The following is a 27,035-nucleotide window of genomic DNA, read 5'->3' as shown; positions in this document are numbered from 1 at the left end:
AGGTTTTCTATTTTAATAATTCGTATTGACGAAACGAATAATATTAATATCATAATATATTTAGAATAACAGAAAATTTTAAAATTATTTGGACGATTTTTTTGATTTATTGCGATGCACGCCAATAATTATGTATGCAAAAAATTATTTTGTTTTAAGTCATCCTAACAAACCGCCTCTCGAATTTACGGTGATACCACCAGGTGAATATACCTTTGAGTCTAACCGTAAACGTGATAAATAAAAATAAATAAAGAAGGTTTCTTAATAAATAAAGATGTGTTTTTGTGAAGCCTTTCTATTTTAATCGTAATCTCACAAAAATAACTACTCTGCCTTTTATGTGACCTACTTGGGTGGGGTGAAATGATATTTATATCAGATTTCATTTTTATTTGTTTTGTTGCAATTTTTTGTATCGTGAGTATTAAAATATAATAGGAACTTGTTCCTTCTTTTGGTGATTTGTGCATTGTTAAAAGATCATCATTGGGCAAAGTCGATTCTTTAAGGTTTAAGGTAAGTTAAACAAAATATTTTTTACATTGTTTGGAACACTAATATGATTACTTTCGATAACTATTTCTATCTTCTATACTTATAACCATTTTAAGGGCGTAGGAGCAAAATTTCGGCACCGAAGAAAATGAATAAGTATTTTTAAGAAATTTAAACGCATAATGAAAGATTACATTATTACCTAGGGTCGAAAGTCCCTTAGAATAAACAAAGAATGAGATATTTGAAATTAAATATCACACTCAATTTTCTCTTTTTGTTCACCCCTGCAACTTATTAAAATAGACATTATAGACGTTTTCAAGAACATTCGGCCCTCGGTAATAATGTAATCTTCTTCGATTCTGCATTTAAATTAAAAAAAAATGCTTATCAGTTTTCTCAGGATTCGAAAAAAATTAATGCATTTTTAAACAGCATTGAGCCGAAATTTTGTGCCGACCTCCTTAATGATAAATGCTTAAAATATTTATTTATTTAGAAAATATAATTGAAGTTAGTTTTGCGAAACAGGACGATAGGCACCTGCGCGGGATGGGACAGCAAAAATAGCTGCGGGACATGACGTAAAACAGGACAGATAGAAAAGTGTGGGAAACGGAGCCTGTTACGCGTCCCGCTGTACCGTATCAAACCCTAGTGAAACATTTTTGCTGGATACCAAACTGAAAACTATTGAACAAGACTGCATTAAAATAATAATAGAACGAAATAATAAAATAATTAATACAGTTAGGGATTACTTTATTTACCGCAAGCTCGTTTGGTTTATTTAAAAGGCATATTCCGTTTCCAGTCCTTAACCTATCAATATAGTCTTCTTTGCTGCATTCTGAAAATTTGTACGGTTGGACGTTGTCCTGACCAACGATGGCTTGCGCCATTATACAGCCGTGCCAATCTCTGCACGAACATTCCTCCCTACCATCGTCGTGGCCCATTCCGATGTTATGTCCTGTAACAGATAATTCAAATGAGAAATAATTGATATATTTCAACAATATCTAATTAAAATTTAATCAGTAATTAATAAATATATTGTTGTCTTAATATTGTTTTATTTCATATCTTTTTAACCCTCGTAAGGCGATGCGGGGTGCAGCTGCACCCTAGGCCTCGCTTTTCTCACCTATCTTTTTTAATAATTATTTTATGTTAGGTCGGTGTTACTTATGTTAGAGAAAAAAGATCGAAAGTCCCGGCATAACTGTATTGTGTGTAAAAACTTTGTGTTGCTAATTCTGTGAAAAATTTCATGTGTTTGTCTTGCAACGATAATAATTTTTTTAAGAAGAAATGAGTACATTTTTTGTAAAATTATGTTTCATAATATAATAAACAAGTCCTAATTATTATCTTTCAAATCAATTTCCCCGACGTTCACATATAAAAAAATGGATATACAGATGGGGTGCAAATGCACCCCGCACCATTGTTTATGTAAGAATCTAAGCACCGCCTTACGAGGGTTAATTAAAAATAAAGCAAAACCTGTCTTTCTATTTTATTTATACAGTATTGGGACAGTGCAAGTTCGGCAAAGCGACTCATATTTCTACGCTCTGCAACTTTATTCGCACTTTTAATAATATTGGCCAATTATATTAGTCCTGGTTACTGGATAATTGTCAATGCCATAGTCCAAAAAAATAATAAGAAGAAAAAATAAGATTTAGGTGATGTTATTAAAATGTAAACAATTGTATGTAGTAAATAAAATTAGTTATTAAAAGGCAGTACTGCAAGCAAAATACAATTAATTAAATTTACCTTTATATAATAATTGCATATCATACCAATATTGTGGAGAAACATATAATTTTTCTGCTTCAATGACAGTAGATATGAAATGTACGTCTATTTTACAATTTCAATTGACAATATGAATTATTTAAGAAAGTTGCAATATTTCTCCGCTATTCGCGCACGATCGTTTCTCAACTCCCTTCCAAGTACTTGCACACCGCGAATAGCAGTTACTGACTTGACACAGGTCATTGAGTTGATTTTGGTTGACATAGTTAACATATTCGGTCAGAATATATTGAGAAATATTTTTTAAAGCCGGCCACTCACGGTACTAATGAAAGTTAGGTTCATCTTTGTCAAATTCTAAATCGAATATTTAAACGTGAAGTAACCAAAAAATGAAGCCTTTTTTGGAGAAAACATATGACAACTTTTTAAAGTCTTTAAAAAAGCTTTATTGTTTTTTTATAAAAAAGTTTCTAGAGTCAAAAGTTAGCAAGTTAGGCTCAAAATTAAGTTGACCGCCTTCAAAAAAAAAAAAAAAAAATCGGGAAAATCGCTAATTAGCATCTCAAATGAAATTAATCGTTGCCGGTTCACAATTTGTTTTAACTATGCATTGTTATACGATCTGTAAGCTTCATCGGTTCAAAAATCTTATTTTTGAAAAAAAATTGGTTTTAAAGTAAATTTTTAATTTTGAAAAGAAATGCTTTTTTCAAAATATCTTGAAAATTATGAGTGATACCAAAAATCTCAAAGAATAAAAAAATGTAGGTTTTACTTTTCTGAATATTTTGAATGTTTTGTTTCTCTGTACGACATAAATTGGTTAAGATATGGCTGTTAAAAATTTGCATACACTTGTGATTAGTGACTCGTTCAAGCCCTTTAAACTACAGCCCTTTCAAAAATAAGCACTTTGAATCTATGAAACTTATAGATCATAAAAACAATACATACACGAGTAAAGTAAAGCAGTAACGAATAATTTCATTTGTGATGCTACTTAGGGGGCGATTTTCACGATTTTTTATACCAAAAAAAGAGAAATAGTTTATTTTGAGCGTAACTTGCTTACTTTCGATATGGCAAACGTTTTGATAAATCAAAAATAAAGTGATTTTAAACACTTTAAAAAAGTTTTTCTCACGAATTGCTTCATTTTTGGTTATTTTATGTTGAAATATTTGATTTGAATTTTGACGAATACCAACCTATTTTTCTTTAACTACAACTCTGTTGGGTCTAGAGACCGTATACGGAAACCATTTTTTTCACTTTTTTGTAGGCTATATTTTTGATAAGAATATTTTTTTGATATAACACCTAATTTTTGAGTTATTTGCGAAAAACTGTCTTAAAACGTATTTTTTTTTTGTTGAAAAATGAACATATTCACTCGCAAATAACTCGAAAAGTATTAACTTAGTGAACGCTATAAACACTATAAAACAAAAGTTGCTCAGAATTAACCAGTTTATCTATTTCCAGACTAATTTTGAACGTCTTTTTTTCACCCTTGAGACGGGGTGAGGCCTCAACCTCAAGGCAAAAGCACACATCGGCCCACTATCGCTTTTTTTCTTTGATGTGTTAGTTATGTGTATGTCAAACATGTCAATCCAAGAGGTTCTTTAAAATTTAGAGGTTTTGCAATATTTTACCGTGAGTGAATGGACTATCTATACTACAGAAATTCTACATTATAAAAGAACATACAGGTTCTCTCAAATACAATGGCATTATATAACAAAAATGAAAGATGAAAACAGTTTGTTATGTTTGATTTTCTATATAAAGAAAACACAAAGCGAACCTTAAAAGGTTTGTTCCTTTCCGCGACCTTTTATAACCCGGTAACCACTTTAATGACATCTCTGAACGATTGTTGGAACTAGGAATTTTGTGTATAGACTACAAAGCACTGCTGTGGTGTACCTAATTAACAAAGAAATAACAGCGGAGAAATAAACGGTTACAAAGTTATGGCATTTGAGTAAATTCCTTTATAAAGTAGAAATATTTTGCTGCTTTCAATTAAATTCGAATTCAACATTATTAATTCTATGTATACAATGCATTTTAGGTACTTGTTTTTATAGCGCTACATTTGGAATCGTGATGTTATAAATTATTAAAGAGAATAAGTAATTACCCGGAGCTAAATGAAACAACTCTTGTGAATAATTCGACGTTATTCATCCACATGTATCTTTTAGAATGGGGAACAAAGAAATCCAAATATTATGCTATGCAGACGACACTACATTAATCGCCAAGACAGAAGACGATCTCCAAAGATTAACACACATCTTCAATACAACAGCCAAGAAATACAATATGATAATATCAGCAGAAAAAACCATATGGAGACGTTGAAGAGGAAGTACGACAACAAACTTAAAAGCAAGTAAAGCGGCGGGATGTCTTAATGACACAATCTGGAAGAACAAACACCTAAGACAAAACACAAAAGCAAGAATCTATAAAGCAGTAATTATACCTATATTGACATACACGAAGGAGACAATACCTGACACATTTAAAACGAGACGACTAGTAGAAACAACAGAGATGAAAATACTCCGACGAATATCAGGGAAAAGTCTGTTGGATAGGGAGAGAAGCGAAAACATAATAAGAAGATCATGCAATGTAGAAGACATAAATGGATGGGTAACAAAACGAAAACAGGAGTGGAACGAACATGTTCTGCTGTTTTTGTCTTGTTTTGCATTTAGAAGTTATTTATATTACACAAACAACTGTTTTCATAACTAATTTGGAGTTTGAAATTTTTTGGAAGTGTATTTTATTTTGCCATTATTTTACATACAAAGTTAACCTTATTCCCACAGTTAAAGAATGGTCTTGTTCAAGTTTCCGCAAAAGTGGAACAAACGATAAAAAGGACGAATTTTATTTGCTCTTTATTGACTCTTTTTCTTATTAATCACTAATGATATTAAAATAAAAAAAATGAATAGCCATTTTCAATTTCGTTGCAACACGAAACTACAGCCGCGTCATATTCTACAATCAGAGAGCTGTAGTTTAATCAGAGAGTGCTGCAAGCACCTCTACCGGTTTCGAAACTTATAAGTCTCCCATCAGGAGGCACATATCGCACCCTCAGTGCAAGACTGCAGTAACTCAAAATTTTATGAAAATGAAGTAATCATAGAATTCGATTGTAAACATGCATATCTATCCCCTGTAAAACTTTAGTAACTTTCAAATGCTTAATGGGCTAAATATTACAACAACAGTTTAACTATTTTGCGTTTTTGAACATAAGTTCCGTGCAAAACTGTTGTAACTATAATGTAATAGATTTACAACAGTTTTGCACGGAACATTGCAACGGATTCGATAACAAGCAATAACAAGCAATGAAAAAAGTAAGATATTTGTTATTTTAATATCTATATCTGTGGTGTTTAATTTTAATATACAGCGCGTCTACGTAATCCATCAACAGCTGAGTCAAAAAACAAAGATTTTCGAGACCAATCTATTCATGTAAATTTTATGTCCTTTGTGTGATATTATATTTACATATTTTCCATAAGATATGTGCGATGTCGTTTGACCATATATTTGTTAGATTGGATTAAAACCACATAAATTTTAGACTAATTATTTACGACCAAAAAGTATTTTTTCTCATGAAAGGAAAAACAGTTATCTTAAAACTTGTGTATTGACAATACTGAGAGGTCAAAAATATCTATTCTCAGAAAACTTGCCAAAGAACAGCCAAAAATTCAAATGGCCAAAAAGAAAGATTTGGTATACTTATGCCATTCGGGTATGATACCAGAAGCCCACCATAGTTTTTATAAAAATATTTTGGCACAAGATGATGTACGAGAAGAGGACAAAAACTACGGTAAAACATGTCAGCAACGGCCACTAAAAATGAAAGAACTATTGGCCGATATAGAAAGGTGGCCGGTATTGCCAGTTTTTGTAGTCTAGATATACATAATTGGTTTGGGGAATTTTTAAACTTGCCGTTAGTACAGGTGGCCGATGTTGGCAGGTGGCCGGTAACACAGGTTTTACTGTAAAAGTAAATGTGTCTACACTTTTTACAATTTTCTCCGTGCCAAACTGTTGTAACTTTGAAATTTTAATACTAAATATGTAGTGATTAACAATTTTTTCCGTGCAAAAGTGTTGTAACTTTGAAATTCCTAATTTTTTTTGCATTAATATTATTTTATTTAAATTTCTATTTTTGGTTAATGTAATATAGGCTGAAAAGCATGCAAAATCATAATCAAATGTTAATTTTTCTTAAAACTTGTGTCTTATTTCACCAATATTAGCACGAAAATAAACAAAATCGTCTTTATCTCGAAACTTACTTATTTAGACTTACTGCAGTCTTGCACTGAGGGTGCGATATGCTGCTCTCTCTGACCCAAACAGGACAAACCCAGACGTGCAGTCACGAATTGCAACGAACGAAATGGCAGGGATGCCCTAGCGGCAACTGCTAGCAAGAGACTAAGTTTTCAATCTAATAGTACATAAAAAACACCAAAAATGTTGCTCAGGTAAAATTCCCTCATCTTCCTTAGTCTCAGCATCCGTTATGGCTTGCAAATTGTAGAAGCCTCGGAGGTGTAACCAGAGAGTGTACTATTAGATTGAAAACTTAGTCTTTGTATATTAAAATAATTTATAAAACTACTTCAAATGTAGTTGTAATTTTGCATCAAAATTTTAAAGCAAAACTACATTGTACATTATATTTCTTTAATAACGTCATTTATAATATAACTTGTGATCGTAGCAGTAGCCACTTTCTGTCACTTGCTGTTGTGTGGAGTAAATTTCCGACTTATTACGTATGCTCTAATTGATAACGTACCGGTAAAGAACCATGGACTCAACTGTATGTTCCTTAAACTATTTGCTGAGCTAGTTCCTATTGCTTTCCACTCATATGATTCCTCAGTCTTGTACTGAGGGTGCGATATGCTGCTCTCTCTGACCCAAACAGGACAAACCCAGACGTGCAGTCACGAATTGCAACGAACGAAATGGCAGGGATGCCCTAGCGGCAACTGCTAGCAAGAAACTAAGTTTTCAATCTAATAGTACATAAAAAAACACCAAAAATGTTGCTCAGGTAAAATTCCCTCATCTTCCTTAGTCTCAGCAGCCGTTATGGCTTGCAAATTGTAGAAGCCTTGGAGGTGTAATCAGAGAGTGTACTATTAGATTGAAAACTTATTCTTTGTATATTAAAATAATTTATAAAGCTACTTCAAATGTAGTTGTAATTTTGCATCAAAGTTTTAAAGCAAAACTACATTGTACATTATATTTCTTTAATAACGTCATTTATAATATAACTTGTGATCGTAGCAGTAGCCACTTTCTCTCAGTTGCTGTTGTGTGGAGTAAATTTCCGACTTATTTCGTATGCTCTAAATGATAACGTACGGGTAAAGAACCATGGACTCAACTGTATGTTCCTTAAACTATTTGCTGTGCTAGTTCCTATTGCTTTCCACTCATATGATATAATAGCGACGGTGGAAACTTACATTAAAAATATTTTTAAGGTTAGGTTTAAAAAGATTTAACTCACCTATCATATGTGCCATTGTTCCAGCTAGCAAATGCGGTTCATACGTGTTGATGTCTACGCTGATTCCCACCGACTTAGAAGTACAAACAGTCGCAGGTACTGCCATACCAGCTTCACCGCCAACAAAAACTTCACCAGTGAGTAGCTGGGTGGTGTCTTTGTCTACTTTGAACAGTTTTCGGGCTGAGTAATCGTTAAAATTAGATAAAGCTTTTCCGATGTCTTCGTTTGGATTAATTATTGCCTGATTTGCTCCTAAAAAGAATACGTTATTTTGTAATGATGTATTATACAGGGTGTCCCGAAAAGATTGGTCATAAATTACACCACAGATTCTGTGGTCAAAAATAGGTTGATTGAACCTCACTCACCTATATACGATAATGCACACAAAAAAGTTACAGCCCTTTGAAGTTACAAAATGAAAATCGATTTTTTTCATATATCGAAAACTTTTAGGAGATTTTTTATTGAACATGGACATGTGGCATTCTCATGGCAACAGCATCTTAAAAAAAATTAAAGTGAAATTTGTGCACCCCATAAAAATTTTATGAGGGTTTTGTTCACTTTTAAACCCCCCCACACTTTTGTGTACGTTACAGTTAAATTATTATTGTGGCACCATTAGTTAAATACAATGTTTTTAAAACTATTTTGCCTCTTAGTACTTTTTGGATAAGCCAGTGTTTATCGAGATATCTTGAATAATTGTCGAATCCACCACATTTTGTATATGGCCAAGTACGATTATTAGCCTAATAAAATTAAAAAAAGTCAAAATGTAAATTCGTACAGGTTAAAACAAATTTTATATCAAAGTTTAGGTGGGTACAAAAGATATTTTCAAGAAAGTATCCAAATCATACAAGGGGATCATTGTCTAAATAATTAAAAAGGGGTCATTTTTGCAAAAAAAATACTTTTTTAACTGCTGAGGTAATTCACTTATTAACAGATTCACTGTCCACAGACGTCATATGGTCTGTGGACTAAAAGCACTACCAGTTCACAGACCATACGTGGTCTGTTCGTCGATACAATTTTCAGGTTGTTTATAAAAGTGGACGTGAGGAGAATGACCTTTATTAGACGTGAACTTGACAGAACATATCCCGTATATTATAAATAGTACTGGGACAAAGAGATAAAATATGTAATTTTATCGTAATTGCGATAAACGTAATATCGAAACTAAACACCTATATTTTATTGCGTTTTCACTTTTAACGAACTAAATAATGGATATGTAAGTAAGATAAAAGAATATACAATATAATAAAAAGTAAATATTTATTGAAACAGAAAAAGTATCGAAAAAAAGTTACATGTTCAATGTACCATTTGGAAACATTGTAGACAATACGGTTTGGTACAGATGTTGCATATTTATGAAATATTTTGGCTTTATTAGTGGCAGCTGCTGATGTTTTTTCTTTTTGACGAAATTCATCAAAGCATCCGGAACACCTACGTCTATTAATTTTTCCATCTTTTCTATCCAGCGATTTAAGAAAATGCTGTACTTTTGACGTGGACGGCGTAGGTATGGCAGGTGTCTGGACAACGTTTATACCCAAAAGATTTTTCACAATACTCATGCGGGCCTACAATATTGTACATTTATTTTGCTGCTTCAATTTATTGAACAAATAAACTGTATTTATGACCCCACTCCAAAAAGAACATCGACAGCAACTTTTTTGTACCAGGTCAAGGTCTTGCGAATTAGTGAATAGTAGCTAACCAATTCGTCAGAAAGATCGATACCTTTTTTAGATTATTGTATTCCAATATCATATTAGGCTTTGGACGTGGATTTCGACCTGTACTCATCGTTTGTTCACCTGAAGCGAGGAAAGTACGCACATACCACATATACGAGTATGGTCTGTGGACTCACGAGACAACTTTTGGTCATTTTTGTTCTATAAAGTCCACAGTCCATATGTGGTATGCTTTAAAACAAATATCTTTTAATTACATATTTATATATATTCCAACATTATTTATTTATTTATAGTCAGAAGATATCAATTTTTACAAAACATAACTGGACTTATGAGCAATTTCCACTCTAAAACCTGGAGAGTGAACCTGTTAATGAAGGTATATGAACTTTTTTCTACAAAGTTGAAGGGTAAATATTTCACATAAGACTTACTAAATTAAATTTGACCCCTTATTTATTTAAATAATTGTATATAAAACTTTAAAAACAAATTTGCAAAAAATTATCTTTATCGTTTTAAATAAGCACTATAAAATATATTATTTTACAGACTAAGTTGCGCTATGTTACCAGTATGAAGCAAGAAAAATTGGTCGGAAAATATTTAATATATTTTGAGATATTGAATTTGTTTATTAAATGTTACTATATTTTCCAGTACAAAAACGCGGTTGCTGCCAAAGAAATATTTACCTGCTTAAAATCTTATTATTTTTATTTTTATATTTATTTTCGATAAATGTATTGACAAATTCAAATTTCAATTAAACTCCCCCCTAAAATGGCATTTGAAAATTATTCAAATTTGTTTATAATTTGTTTTTTTAATAACGTCGCGGGGATTAAGTATTTTGAAATGATGTTTCGATAATTGGGTTCCTGGGAATTTTTTACTAATTAGCACCATTTTTTTGTCGTTTCTTCTTATTCTTTTTTTTCTTGAAGTTATATTACTACTGGTCCTTTTAGGGTTAAATTTTATTAAGAATGTCGAATCTCTGAGTTGTAGATTCTAGACCTAAAAATATTAAGATTTAACTAAAATCTCTTAAATAAAATGTGGTCACGTACTGAGTTGCAGGGTGTTTTATTTAAAAATTTAAAAACTATTGTTACCAAGTATTTTAAAACTATTTGACGTATCCTTATCATACTTGGCAGAAAGTGTGGCTATTATACACCCTACTAAATTGTGATTAATAAACGTTTTTAGCTAGTGACAGAGGCGTACGACAGGGAATAGTGAATGATTTACTCTTCCCAAATTCTACGCCACTGAGTGAATTACTATTTTAGCGAAGTTTTTCGATTCTCCAATACTTTGTATGTAAATAACTTTATTGGTATCGATAAAGTCATCAGTTTGAGAGATATTGGAAGTTTAAAATGAATGAATGAATGAATCAAAATAACTATGCCGTTTCATTTTTAACGTCCAATATCTCGAAAACTAATGACTTTATCGTTACCAGTAAAGAGTATTTACATAGAAAGTATTGGAGAATCGAAAATTTCGCTAAAAGAGTAATTCCCTCAGTGGCATAGAATTTGGGAAGAGTCAACCATTAACTATCCCCTGTCGTACGCCTCTGGTAGTAGCTAGAAACTTTAATTTATCACAGTTTAGTAGACTGTATAATACCCACATTTTCTGCCAAGTATGATAAGAATACGTCAAATAGTTTGAAAGTACTTGGTAAGAATAATTCTTAAATTTTTAAATAAAACACCCTGTAACTCAGTAAGTAGCCACATGTTATTTAAGTGATTTTAGACCAATCTTAACATTTTTTGGTCTAGAATCTACAACTTAGAGATTCGACATTCTTCTTAATGAAACTTAACCCCAAAATGGCCCGTAGTAATATAACTCCAAGAAAAAAAAAAAAGAGGAAAAAAGACAAAAAAATTTGTTAATTAGTGAAAAACTCCCAGGAACCCAATTATCGAAACGGCATTTCAAAATATTTAATCACCGCGACGTTATTAAAAAAAAAAAATTGTAAACAAATTTGAATAATTTTCAAATACCATTTTAGGGGGAATTTAATTGAAATTTGAACTTATCAATACATTTATCGAAAATATACATAAAAACAAAAATAATAATATTTAATACAGGTGAATATTTCTTTGGAAACAACCGCGTTTTTGCAATTGAAAATAGAGTAACATTTAAAAACAAGTTCAATATCTCAAAAAATATTAAATATTTTTGGACCAATTTTTTTTAGTTTATACTGATAACATTGCTCCTGTAATAAGATATTTTATAGTGCTTATGTAAAACGCTAAAAATAATTTTTTGCAAATTTGTTTTTAAAGTTTTATGTACTTATAATTATTTAAATAAATAGGGGGTCAAATTTAATTAAGTAAGTCTTATGTGAAAGATTTACCCTTCAACTTTGCAGAAAACAATCCTATAGACCTTCATTGGTAATTGAATGACCTCAGCATTTAAAAAAGTAATTTTTTTGCAAAAGTGACCCCTTTTTAATTATTTAAACAATGATCCGCTTGTATGATTTGGATACTTTCTTGAAAATATCTTTTGTACCCACCTAAACTTTGATATAAAATTTATTTCAACCTCTACGAATTTACATTTAGATTTAGATGTAGTGTAATTTTATTTTACTAGACTATATAAAGACCTGTGAATAATCTGAAAATTTATTTGTAATTTACATTTTCAGGTAAATTTTAAAAAAGAAGCCACATCTCGATTAAAGGTGACTTATCAAAAAAGACTAAGAGGCAAAAAAGTTTTAAAAACACTGTGTTTAACTAATGGTACCACAATAATAGTTTATTTGGAACGTACACAAACATTGGGGGTGTTTAAAGGAACAAAACCCCCATAAAATTATGTAAATTGTATTAAAAAAGTAGCCGCATCTCGATAAAAATGGCTTATCTAAAAAATACTAAGAGTAAAAAAGTTTTAAAAGCGTTGTGTTTAACTAACGGTATCAATAATGAATTACTTGAAACGTAAACAATAGTTTGAGGGGGTTTAAGGGAACAAAACCCCTATAAATTTTTTATGGGGTAGACAAATTTCACTATAATTTTGTTTAAAGATGTTCCTGCCATAAGAATGATACGTGTCCATTTTCAATAAAAAATCTCTAATAGTTTTCGACATATTGAAAAAAAAAAATCGATTTTCATTTTGTAATTTCAAAGGGCTGTAACTTTTTTATGAACACATTTGTACTAAGGTAAGTTAGGTTCAATCGAACTATTTTTGACCCCAGAATGTGTGGTATAATTTATGACCAATCTCTTCGGGACACCAAAATATTAGGTGGTCAGGTTAGGTGGTTTATTATTAAGGGGTGGCCAAGCAATAGTCCGAGCCACTTTTCACAAGTTGAAGTTTTTCGCGAGCCGCAGTCAAATACGTTTTCAAAAAGTATGCAAAAAGTTATTTACAATTTTTTTAACAGATCGTTTTCTTACTGAAAACCGAAACAAAATTACGAAATATTAAAACTTAATTACATTTTTGTTTTCCTTCTTTTGATAATTATTTACAATTTGCTGATTAATATGTGGCAGTACTTCTCAGTAATTCTTTTAGATGCTGGTTAGTTAATACTGATAGGTGTTAGGATTTCACGAATTATAAAATTGAATAAAATGGTCCACACAACTACGTTGTTCCCAATATAGAAATAATTAAACAAGCATCCTTCTTTAGGGCGCCTACTTGGTTTCTGGTACAAATTTTAAAAATTCGGTATTCGGCGTCGACTTATAGTTTTATTTTCGAGCTTGATCTTCTTGCGTCCCTATTAATTTTAATTCTCCAAATGTTGTTTGGGTCATATAATGGCAATAATAAAAAATCTACCTTATGAACTATGCTCATTTCAAATGAATTCAGGAAAAAATGAAGAGACGATTTAACATAGTCTTCAAATATATTTTGGAGTTCGGTCAATATTCCTTTCGGCTTTTTTTCATATACCTACTCGTTAAGTTTTTCTAGTTTATTATTCTAAAAAAAATTTTTAAGTCGAGTTAAATGATTAAAATGTAAAATATGTACCTAATCCAAATTACAAATTATATCCGTAGCAAGAGTTATACAAAAATCGGTCTGGATTCGGTTGATAACTGACTTTTACATTGCGCCACTCTTAAATGTTCGTTAGCGCAGTTTTGGATGTGACATCTCATTCTCTTCTTGTATGGAAATGGAATTTGTTACAAAGTCTTTCATGTTTGTTGTCAGTAATTTAAAAGACATTTTGTAACACATATACAATGATAATAATTTTTTTTTAAATCATATCTAATACAAAATTTAAAAAATAATTGGGGTATAATCAAGAGCCACAAGTAATCCTTCGAAGAGCCGCATGTGGCTCGCGAGCCGCAGTTTGGCCACCCCTGTTATATAATTTTATTTACACTGAATGAACCTCAACATAAAACTTGTTAATGATGTTCTTAAAATTCTTCACAAAACTTAAATTTTAAATATAAAAGATGGTATCCAGGTGGAACAGGTAGACCAGAAGCTGTTTAAATTACAATAAAGCTTTAGATTTAATGCAGAGTTTCATTCACCATCCACATAAATACTCCCGTAGAGCTGCACAAATACATGATGTAGGTCAGTCTTCAGTCTAGCTTGTATTACATAAGAATTCATTTAAATTATACAAAATCCAGTTGTTGCCAGAATTAAATTAATTTAAATACGAACGTAGATTACAGTTTCGTGAGGTAATGATGAAAAAAATTCTAACTAACGTCATGAAAAGAACTTCGTTAACAATATACAGTATGTGACTTTAAGGAAAAATCCTTAAACAGCTCGAGTTTATTTTTAAATTATGATTTTTTGACAGATATATTATGCTAGTGACGTCATCCATCTGGTCGTGATGATGTAATCTATGATTTTTTAAATGAGAATAGAGGTCATATGCTAGCTCATTTAAAAGGTTATTCAATTCTCTATTTAGTAATATTAAAATTTATACAGGATGTCAATTTTTTTTAATTAAACTAGTTGACACCAGAAGAAGAATGTATGTAATTTATTTGACACCCTGTATAAATAATTATATTATTGTTTATATTACTAAATAGAGAATTGAATAACCTTTCGAATGAACTATCACAAGACCCCTATTCTCTAATAAAAAAATGATCAATTACGTCATCACGCCCAGAAGGATGACGTCACTAGTTTGATATGTATGGCAAAAAATTATAATTTAAAAATAAAAATCGACCTGTTTCGGGATTTATCCGCAGAGTCGCCCATTCTCGAGAAAATGAATGTATTCCAACTCAAATTTACTCTTTGTATCTGTATATAGTTTGAATAAGAAAATATATTGAGACGGTTAGACTTTTCCAGGCTTTTGTTTTATTTTTTAAGATGTTCTTGACTACAGTCCGTCTAGTATACTTACCGTTGCACGTCATTATCTACGTCAGACATCTAAGTTGACATAGTTGCCAAAATATAAAAAATCCTGAATCCATTTTAAATCAAATCGATCACAAGATTATTGCAAAAGTGGATTATACAACACAACAAATTAATATTCAATGTAAATAAATAAAAACATTAGAAATAGACAACAATAATTAAGTTATAATCTTACGTTAAAGTAAATAATCAAATCAATAAATATAATAAAACAAATACTTACAGTAAAGAATAAAATAGTCCTCGAGGACTATTTTTGGGGGAAAAATACGGCAGACGGTTGGCAAAGAAGAACTAATCAAGAATTAAGGAAGGTACTGTTAAGAAGACCATTTGGGACAAATGTGCTTCATAAAAACGCTTTATAGTCCATTTATACAAATTAAATGAGACATATTATTGTGTTTTTCTTTAAGTTAACATTAATATAAAACTTCAAATATTATTTCTACGCGTATATAATAAAATATGTCTAGTGGCTGTAATTCCAGTGTACTCGGCATAATGATTCTAAAAAACAATACATCTACCGCCTAAATATTTCGTGTTGGTATCATGTGACGTCACGGGCTATGCCGCGGATGACGTGCAACGGTAAGTATATTAGACGGAGTGTACATAAAATTGAAAGTAATATATTCCTTTGAAATGGAGTTGAAGTGGAGAGTTCAGTAAAGGTAAAATATACAGTGTGCTGTAGTCAAAAAACCAAAGTGACTAACGACGTCAGCAAAACTGTACATCTGGCAACGTTACAGAGATACAATTTCAAATCTTCATATTGCAGAACAGATCTTGAGTATGACATTCAAGATATAATTAAATGTTTCCAGATTTTTTGTCCACTCTGTATGAACTATGATGATCACCAATATCCGAAACGAATAGATATCGGTTGGAGAAATTTAAGATATAGAAACTAATAGATCATATAACATATTATTTAGTATTTGGGAAAATACTTACCCTGCCATGTTTCCACGTAAACTACAGATACCCTGGTATTTAACGTCCTAAAATAAAGGTCAGCAATATTAGCCACTTGGATGGAATCGTGCACGACATCACTTCTGGTGCTTCCGTTTCTCTTATCGAACATTGCTTTATCGATGACCAACGCAGTTTCGATATATTTTGTTGCTTCACGAACGTCTCGTTTTGCTCTGAAAAAGGATTAATACGGCCGTTAATAACATAATCTCTTAGACTCATACAAATAATAATCTATATATCCAATAATCTATATGCAAATAAAATATAATATGCAAGACTGACAAATGATTATTTACCTACATCAAATATTTAGTACTACAATTTAAATGGACAAGAGGTAAAATTAAATGATGAATTCGTTGAGAGAATGATAAAATTACTAAAGAATAAAAAAGCGTGTGGTCCAGAAAGAATCCCAGCAGAACGGATAAAAATAAAACTCCAAAATTGACCAAATTAATATCCCTAATTTTCAGTAACTACATAAATGGAGATAACATACCAGAAAATTGGAAAAAAGGATGGATAACCCCAATACACAAAAAGGATAACAAGGAAAAGAGCAAGAACTATCGCTGTATTACTGTAACTAGCACCTTTAGCGGATTATATGGAAAAACTTTAACAAAACTCTAATAGAAAATGAATATGCGTATTTAGAGATCGAACAGCAAGCAGGAATCCAAGCAGGAATATCTTGCATCGACTACATCTTCACGCTCAACCAACTCCACGAAAAAAGTGGAGAGAAAAAAGAGACAGAGAAACACATCTACTATTCGTCGATCTCACTAAGGAAAATGATACTGTGCCACTGTGTAAATTATGGCACGTCCTGGAAAAATCCCCTATTAATATAACTTTAAAAAAAGTAGCGCAAAAATTCTATAACAACACCCAATCAAACTTAAAAATCAACAGATTATTCGATAGCTTCAACTTATCGTCAACACTTTTTAAAATATGAGGTCTTGAATAAACGGCGGAAATCATGTTTTGGCATGGGGGTACAGCTAAATGACGACTTAATACTATACACACTACATTATGCTGACGATAAGGTGGTGATTGCCCAAGATAAATATTATATAATATTTTAGACAAATCGAAAATACAAAACGACTGTTTCGAAAATACAAAAATGTGGCCTATACCTCAATATAGAGGAAATTAAATATATATTTGTAGGACGAGAGAAAAATGAGTTAAATTAGCAGATGATATGGCTATCGAACCAAGCTGATTATTTGGAACGAGAAGTCAACAAAATGAAGGACAGAATTCGAAATAGAGGAAAGAATTATGAAAGCAACGAAGGTAATAAAAGCTTTGAACTTACTTCTTTGGTTAAAAACCGTATCAAAATAAAAGAAAACACAGCTATATAATAGCATATTTAAAAGCATGGTACTGTATGGATGTGAAATCTGGCAACTGAATAAGCGAACATAACAGAAGTTGCTCGCACTGAAAATGAACTTCTGGAATGATCAGCCTGCATCTGCGGAGTATACGTAACGAATGATCGAGTACGAAATATTATGAATAGAAAAACAAACATAATTGAAGAAATCCAGAAAAAACAACTTTGTTGTTATGGCCATATATAAAGAATGGAGGAATATCGACTCCCGAAGCTGATAATGAAAACTAATAAGAAAGTACTATGGAGGGTCAACAAAGTTAGCAAACTTCTAAAGACTGTTAGATAACGGAAAATGTCTAATCTGTAACTTTTATTGAGGGGAAATCGATATAGAACACGACATCTGATCATTCAAGGAGAAATATAAGGCCATAGCAGTAGCGTACCAATGGATCAGCGGGCCCTGGTTCCACTTGGAATGCGGGCCCACCCGCCCAATAAAAACTTACATTGTATAACACAAGTATCGAGCATATAGCCTATTGTATTGGGATTATTTTATGACCCACCATATAAAACATGCATTGAATATCTCAGTTTTCGAATTTCTGCAACTTTGTAGTTTACCTAAAACTTATTCATGGATCGTGCTAATATAAAGAATACATGTGTTTGAGTTAGCACGTGTAGGCAGGCATTGGCGGTTAGTCTTTAAACAAAGATTTCGGCAAGCAGGTAAAACGAGCAAGGAACCTTAAAAAAGCGTTCCCTGTGTTTCTTAATAAATTTTGATTTAAAATTTTTTGATGAATAGTTATTCTTTGTTTTTATTAATAAGTACCTACACAAAAATTAAAATTTATTAAGCAGTTACATTTCGTAGTGTGTATTTGTGTATTTCAAAATTACCCCACCAAATTAAAAACAAAAGAAGCTAAATGCGCTTTAGAGCAGGCCCTTGCGGGGCCCGGGCCCTGGTTTCGCGGAACCAGTACGCCACTGGCCCATAGTGATATAGGACTCAGATATCAAATGCACGACAATTATTTCATGTTGCCGAAGATTTAGAAGCCTTCGCCTTCATCGCCAACGCCGGATAATTCTACTATGACACGTGTAGAAAAAGATCTGAATGGGTTTGATCAATCATACAATACAGTAGTTTTGGAGCATTGCTGGTTGGTGAAATTAAGTAGACCTCAAGTACCCGTCCCCTTAGACATTAAAACCACTCCGTCTCGTCTGTTGTTTGTACAGATAATAACCATAAATCCAGAATTTAAACAAATTCATGATATATTTTTTGAATCATGCCACGACTTCCAAACTCAAATATGACAACACTTCATTGAAAACACATTGACAACACTGCCTGCATTTGTTTTTCAATGTTATTAACAAAAGTAAATTGCTTATATAGAACATTTTACTGTACTTTTACATTTCTAATTATTGAATAACATACCTTAAACTATGAGGAAAAAATCCAGAGTGCGGATTTACCCTCCATTCCATACTTCCAGAGTTCGCGCACCCTTTGCTCGCCTTTGTGCGGGCTTCGAAGATCACGTGAGGATGTTTCTGCTGAAAAAAAGAAAAGCTGTGCAGTCATATTAAGTTCCGATACATTGCAATATCTAATAAGATAAGCTAATGATAATATAGAAAATTTAAAAATAAATTTCACAATTACACGATAATTTTATTGTGTGTTATTATGACAATATCTAAACCATTTTCTTATGTAAATATAATTGCCTGCTCAATATATATTTGAACAAAAAAGAACTCAAAAGGGGTAGTTCCCTGGGTTGGCTCTATACCTTATAGTTAAACAAACTGGAACATGAAGTAAAACCACTCCTAAGGTATATTTATTAAAATTTTTCAAAAATCCCAATGGATTGAATAAAATGTGTTCATCAGAACGTTTTCGAACATATCTGTCCATTATCAGTGAATTTGAATACTTGCAAATTAGCCCCAGAACCAAACAATGGTTGTGATTATAAATCAATCTACATTATGTTAAAATAATATTGTAAAGGCTAAACGCCGATGTTCATGGATATAACCTCTGGGAACATGGTGATACTCTACCCAGGACCCAAACAACCATGGTTCAACAACACGTCGGACTGATGCTATAACACGTGGTCATAGGAAATAGATGCAAGAGGCACAAGATCGAAATAGATGGAAAATTATGAGGGAGATCTATGTCCAGCAGTGGACAAGCGAAGATTAAATGATGATGATAAAAACAAAAAGAGGGATATATAACACCATGACAAGAAAGCCAAAAACAAAATAAGAGCAACAGAGATCGAATTCCTAAGGAAATGCTGCAGACTGACAGGAAGAGATACAATAAATAACACAAAGGTTAAGGAAAGAATCGAAATGAACTCAGGTATAATAGATTACATAGAAAAGAAGAGATTAACCTGGTAGGGACATGTCACAAGACCCGACAAAAAGGAAAAACGGAATAACAGAGTGGAGTCTCATAGAAAGAAGGAAGAGAGGCAGACCCCCAAGATGAAAACCTTTCAAAGATGAAGTGGAAATTTCCATTGAAAACCTTTCAATGGAAATAAGAAATCTGCAGGAAAGGGTCTGACAAAACAGAAAGAACTGGAGAGAACGGTTGAGTGAAGGACTACAGTGAAAACTGTGAAAATCTTTAGGATATATAAATAAAGTAATAAGTATGGAAATGTCGCAAGAAAATTAGTTCAGTCACTAGATTAGTCACTAGAAATAGACATAAGAGTAACAAATATTTTATGGATATTCATCGACCGATGGACTGATGATTATCTAGGATTGGGGTAAACTCAACGAAAAGGGTACGTAATATTAATAAAAATGTTAATTCAGACAACAAAAGCAATACTTAAAATTTGTCCAATTTTTGGTGTTATTGGAACAACAAAGCGATGTTCATCAATTCATTATTTTCGTTAATTGATCCAATGTATTACGTATATTGAATGGATGAACATCCATTTATTAATATATAATACTTTTATTATATATACCATAATATCACTTTATTGATATTACGAACACTTTTCACTGAGTTAACGAACACTATTCATTGAAACAACAACGTCGTTAATTGACCGACAAAGACTATTCGTTGTGTCAATAACAGTGTTATTTCTCATAACGTATACTAATTCATGCATTCAATCAATTTCGTTTATTTCTACAATTATTTCCGTTTATTCTTACAATTAACTGCGTTTATTCCCACAATAAATACGGTTATTCTTACAAGCAATTCTATTCATTCCTACAATCAGTTTCGTTCATTCCTACTATGAACGTATTTTATATTAATAATTACTGAATGCATTAGCTCAATGTATGATATTAATTGATTAATAATAATTTTGCAAATCCCCCTTTTTCGTCCTAAACCGAATGGACTCTACGCTGTGTGATTTCTCATATGATTTCACTTATACACTGCGCTGGAATAAGTGTTACCCCCCTTATTAACTTATTTATTTTTAGCACATAAGCAAAACTCTCGGACAGGTCGATTCTTAAAATAATCAAAGTATATTATAACATCAATGTTTCGAACTTTACGCGATCCCTCTTCAGGTGACAGTCACAACTTTGATTTTTTTAAATAGGAAAGTACATCATGTGACAGCTCATTTAAAAGCGTTTGAAATAGTGATTCCAAAAATGTATAACACTTCAATGCTTTTTGAGAGCGCAGGTGCAAACTTTCGATCGAATTTTTTTTAAACGCATTAATTTTTTTTGGAATCCTGAGAAAACTAATAAGTATTTTTGAAAAACGTAAGCACAGAATAAAATACTACATTATTACCGTGGGCTGAAAGTCTCTTAGAATAAACAAAAAGGTTTTTTTAATGGTATATTTGGAATTAAAATTCATACTAAATTTTCTCGTTTTCACCCCTGTGACTTATTAAAATAATCATTATAGAAGTTGTCAGGGACTTCAGATCCTCGATAATACTGTAATATTTAATTCTGCGTTTAAGTTTTTCAGAAATACTAATCAGTTTTCTCAGGATTCGAAAAAAATGAATACGATAATAGACACACGAAAACTTCCTTCCAGTACGGACTGCACTTGGAAACGAAATGAAATTATTCGGCACTTCGGCAGAGGTAACAGCATTGTTTAACAAAGAATTCTTTTTTAAACAATCGTAACACAGAGAAGCTCGGGGTATCACGATAAGGAAAAGCCGTTACATTTCAAATGGTCAAGCAAAACATTTATTGTTTCAACAACTGCGTTTTTTGTTACCATAAACGCATTGATTGTGATTATTAAACGCAGTAGTAGATTGATTAATGCATTTGTTGTCACAACAATCAGTTTACATCTATGGAATAATCAAATATTTACAACATTTGTACCTTGTTTTATTGAAATTTGTACGTTGTTACGATAAACGAAGGTAATTGCTGATGAACTACGAAATCAACAAAGTGTTTTGCTGCCAAAATTACAATTATTTATTAAAAAGGGTTCAAGGCAGGTTTTATTTATATTCGATTCAGAGTTGGACTACCATCTCCATATAGCAACTATTTCAGCATCCTTATCCATCATCAGTGAAGATTATGCAGTCACAACTCTGAAGGGAATATAAACATTCTGCCTCTTTTAAGGCAAAACATCGCCATGCAATGAACCCACCTTTTGAGACGCAAATCAGCGACATCTCTCGTATTACGAGGAAAACAACGAAAAGCCCCAGATACAAAGTTTACTACCTTTTAAACAATTAGAATAATTGAAATAAAAATATAATAAACAATATTTTAAATCTAAGAATATTCGTTAATAAACTGCTTTCTGGCTGCATCCCATATCTCCGGATTTTACAATATATAATCACGTAGAGACGACGAAAATAGGAGAAAGCAAATAGAGGACACTTAGGCCACGCATTTACCTTCTCTTCGTCTAGGAAAAGGACCGAAAGACAGTTTCTAAATACTCAAAAACTGAGTAAAATGAAAAAGATTAAAAATGGTTCAAGGCAGGTTTTGTTTATATTCGATTCAGAGTTGGACTACCATCTCCATATAGCAACTATTTCAGCATCCTTATGCATCATCAGTGAAGATTATGCAGTCACAACTCTGAAGGGAATATAAACATTCTGCCTCTTTTAAGGCAAAACATCGCGATGCAATGAACCCACCTTTTGAGACGCAAATCAGCGACATCTCTCGTATTACGAGGAAAACAACGAAAAGCCCCAGATACAAAGTTTACTACCTTTTAAACAATTAGAATAATTGAAATAAAAATATAATAAACAATATTTTAAATCTAAGACTTTTCGTTAATAAACTGCTTTCTGGCTGCATCCCATATCTCCGGATTTTACAATATATAATCACGTAGAGACGACGAAAATAGGAGAAAGCAAATAGAGGACACTTAGGCCACGCATTTCCCTTCTCTTCGACTAGGAAAAGAACCGAAAGACAGTTTCTAAATACTCAAAAACTGAGTAAAATGAAAAAGATTAAAAAGGGTTCAAGGCAGGTTTTGTTTATATTCGATTCAGAGTTGGACTACCATCTCCATATAGCAACTATTTCAGCATCCTTATGCATCATCAGTGAAGATTATGCAGTCACATCTCTGAAGGGATTATTATTTATTAAATATATGAAACTAAATTATTGGCTGAATAAATTGAGTGTTATTAATTAATTTACTCTAGTTATTTTCACAATTATTATTCAATCATTGTGACAATAACCAAATACATTGATCAATGTCTAAAAGTTCGTTGAAACAAAAAATTAAATTGTTGTTACAACGAAATAATATTCAATAATCATTGTTAATCCATATTACGAACTAAATTTTTTTGAGTGTACAACAATAGGAAATGGAAGCGCAAGATCGTACAAGATGGAGGGCTATCTATGCTATAGTGGATGAGGCGAAGACTTCATGAAACTTAACATGCAAATATAATGATAACTTATTTAGTTTAAATCGGACATCCAGTATATTTTTGCAGATTTTAAAACAAATTATCATAATAGGCGTGATGCCAACCCCAAAAATATTAATATGACCTATTATAATTCGTTAAAAACCGGGCAAATTTGGTAACAAAATGTTTGTAGTACAAATTTGCACAACTTTGAAACCTTTTTGATTGCGATTTAGGAACAAGTAAATAAACATAAGAGAAAAGCAAAAAATGTTAATTTTATCACGATATTTCTCCTCAGTTTTCGATAGACATTTCGATTCCTAATTTAATATGCAGATATTTCCACAAATTATACAATAGATACAATAAGTTTTTTATAATGAGTAATGGGTTTTTTTAAAGTTTGTTAAGGAATTTTTATTATCGTATAATAGTTATTTATGATATAAGTGTTAAAAGCACACGTTTAAGGCACGCATGTGAAAATTTGCAGAATAAGCGATTGCGAGTTCTGCAATTCACATGAGTGCCTTAAAAATGTACTTTTTAACACGCATATCATACAATATTTTTTCTACAAACGTAATTACAGGACAATATCTACAAAAACTTTTACTTGAACTTGACTGACCTTCCATTTTTATATTTTTTTGACATTACATCAAAATTACCTATACGGTCAATACGAACTGCAGTGCCTTAAAAATATTTTAAAGCACTAGTGCCTTAAATTAGCATTTTTAACGCTCGTATGGAGTGCTAAAAATTGCATTTTTAACACGGTTGTAGAAAAAATATATTTTATCTACTCTATGTCATATTATGTATAAGTTTTTAGTTTGTGAAAACTGTCATTATAGATAGCAGTGGGTGAAGGATTTAAAGTGTGCGGGAAGTAACAATGTATTTTAAATGGGACTTACTTTTTCGCACTGTTTGTAACTTTCGCGTTGTCATGGTGACAATCCTTAACTTTCGCGTTGCCATGGTGATGACAATATTATGAGCAATGAATTACAACAGAAATTTTGACAGGTTTGTGGTTTGAAAGTAGTTATAATTTTTAAATGTCAAAGTTCTAAAAATTCTAGAATAGAAATGAATTCCAGTGACGAAGAGTTACAGATTTTTTTATTTGTTTATCGTAGATAAAATATTGTATGGAACTCTGCCTGAAGTACTTTTTGCGAACTTACGCGATTTATAGCATTCGCTCCGTTGTCGCTCGTGCTCTGAAAATCGCGTGCGGTCACAAAAAGCATACTTCAACGAAATGTTTCATAAATAACTATTGTTGCCCTGTGAACAAATTTCATGATATAAGTTCATAATATTTTTTACTTATATTTATTATAAGATATCTGAATACTCATAGTTTATTTCCTCAATCTTTAATCCCTCTATGTAATATTAGAAATTTTTTAAGCAGATATTGGTGTAAAACGTGTAGGAATCAATAATCTACTCAAGATCTTGCGAAAAATGGAAACGAATTACCCTAAAATTGGATTTTCTCAGAATGTTGGCTGAGTGGAAGACAACTTTTTCAATTTAGTCGTTTTCATGCACCTTACGTCCACTCCTGGACCTTGATAAAATAGTTTTAGGTCCGACGATGAAGTTTGGTGTAAATAAATGGCGTCTTGTTCTGTGTGTTAGATAGAAAAGAAGAGGATACAGCCTTAATGTCAACAATAATAAATAAAAACGATAATGAAACAATTTTTATATTCACTTTTGAAAATCCGGCATCGGTTTATTTATTGTCATCACTTTAGCATATTTAACACTTTTGTCCTGCCAAAGTAAACATTAAAGTTTACTTTGGCAGGACAAGGACAACATTAAAGATACCCTATTAAGGCGTACCTATGAAGGATATTAACGTGTAAACATGTAAAGACATTTAAAGGCTTTAAAAAGGGGTAAACCTTGTAGTTGGCTGTATACCGTCAATATAACAACGTCGAATGTTGTATGTAGGCATATGAATTTAATATAAATTCTTAAAATTTATCCAAAAGGGAGTGGAAGTACAAAACGTTTTCGTTCAAACAGACCATCATCAGTGTAAACCTCACTTATTTCCAGGTTTACACTGATGATGGTCAGTTTAACCGAAAACGTTTTGTACTTCCACTCCCTTGTGGATAAATTTTAAGAATTTTTAATAAATTCACATGCCTACATACAACAGAAGTGTTTACTTCATTCCACGTTGATGTAAGGACATATAAACGTGAGTAATTAAGATACTCGTTTTATTTTATCATTATCCCTATTAGTCCAGGTGCCAGCATGGTCACCGTGGACTTTTGAATTCTGATGGACAAAGTCAACGGTTTCTCATGGATTTTTGACTGCTGACCAAATAGCCTAGAAATTACAAAATTAAATTGAACGATTAACTAAAGTAACCACAGAAGCTGCAAAAAGAGTTATTAATAAACATTCAAAATCATATGGCTTAAACTACGATCCAACATGGATTTACTAAATGAGACATACTGAGCTGAAGACGAAGATGTCTATAATATTATTAATTATTATATACCGGATATGACATCTCTCATGAAAATGCCTCTCAGACCGACACTTATTCTCAATTTATTCTTCTTCCTCCTCTTTATAAGCAATTCTACTTGTTCATTGGCGGATTGATACCTCTATGGAAGGTTGTCACTCCATCTTTTGCGCGGTCGGCCGATACTACTTTTTCTACCGATTGGTGATTTATCTTTTGCTATTGTGACCACAAGTATCTCCCCCATTCTGCTTATGTGGTTAATCCATTTTGCTTTCTCTTTAGCGTCCATTCCTCTATACACTGTACGTTACATTGTCTTTTAATGTCTTTACTCCTCTTTTGATCTTTTAACGTATTTCCTGTAATTCTTCTCAGTACTCTCAATTTTGCCGTTTCTAGTAGTCTTTGTGTTGTAGCTGTGTCGGGTTTTGTTTCTGATGCACATGTCATTATTGGTCTTACACTGCTTTTATAAATTCTTGACTTTATCGGTTTATCCATATAGTGCCATTAAGGCATCGTGTCAGTCTAATTTCTTTTTGTACTTAATTTTTCACTTATTTCTCCAGGTCTCCGTAGCTGGACAGTGTAATTCCAAGGTACTGTTCTTACGATGTCAGTTGGACCAGAAGCATTTTTGGGGTCCGGTCAATAATTCTACGAAGAGCATAGAAATAAAGATAAACCATATAAACATTTGCTTGCTTCAAAATTGATCACTCCTTGTATTAGTCCACATGGACGCGGGTGTGGCTTACTACTTTCTAACGTATCTTATTGGGCAATACTGAAGAGTAATTGGTCAAATTGTTCGGAAGTGCTTAGGCTCAAATCATATCGTTATCTGGTCAAAATACCTTCTCATGTTTCAAAGGCGGCAAGCAATATAAACACTAAATAAACAGTGTCGTCGTCATAACTTACAATTATTTTATTTTTATAATACATTTTTTGTCTCATTTCTTTAGTACTTAAAAAATGAATAAGCACATTAAATTGCATTTGTAAGTATTATATACTTTTAATGATCAATTTTAAATTTTATTGTATTGTATTATATTGAAACTGTATTGTTTATACAGGATGTCCCACATATTATGCGAGATTTAAT

General features: G+C 31.9%; 1 protein-coding gene across 1 annotated transcript in view; it reads right to left on the bottom strand.

The window, feature by feature from the left end:
• The window catches only part of LOC114325931 (uncharacterized), a 424,930-nt gene that overhangs the window by 217,002 nt on the left and 180,893 nt on the right, over positions 1–27,035 (bottom strand). Inside the window, exons 5-8 of the mRNA XM_050660141.1 lie at positions 18,897–19,012; positions 16,039–16,235; positions 7,880–8,134; positions 1,272–1,474 (exon numbers count right to left, since the gene is read on the bottom strand). Of these exons, the coding sequence (XP_050516098.1) occupies positions 1,272–1,474; positions 7,880–8,134; positions 16,039–16,235; positions 18,897–19,012 (771 nt within the window). The remainder of the gene's footprint in view (positions 1–1,271; positions 1,475–7,879; positions 8,135–16,038; positions 16,236–18,896; positions 19,013–27,035) is intronic.

Source organism: Diabrotica virgifera, chromosome 1 (genome assembly GCF_917563875.1).
Source record: "Diabrotica virgifera virgifera chromosome 1, PGI_DIABVI_V3a".
NCBI classification, from domain to species: Eukaryota; Metazoa; Arthropoda; class Insecta; order Coleoptera; family Chrysomelidae; genus Diabrotica; species Diabrotica virgifera.
The sequence above is the reverse complement of the archived record's forward strand: the minus strand, read 5'-3'. Positions and strand labels throughout refer to the sequence as shown.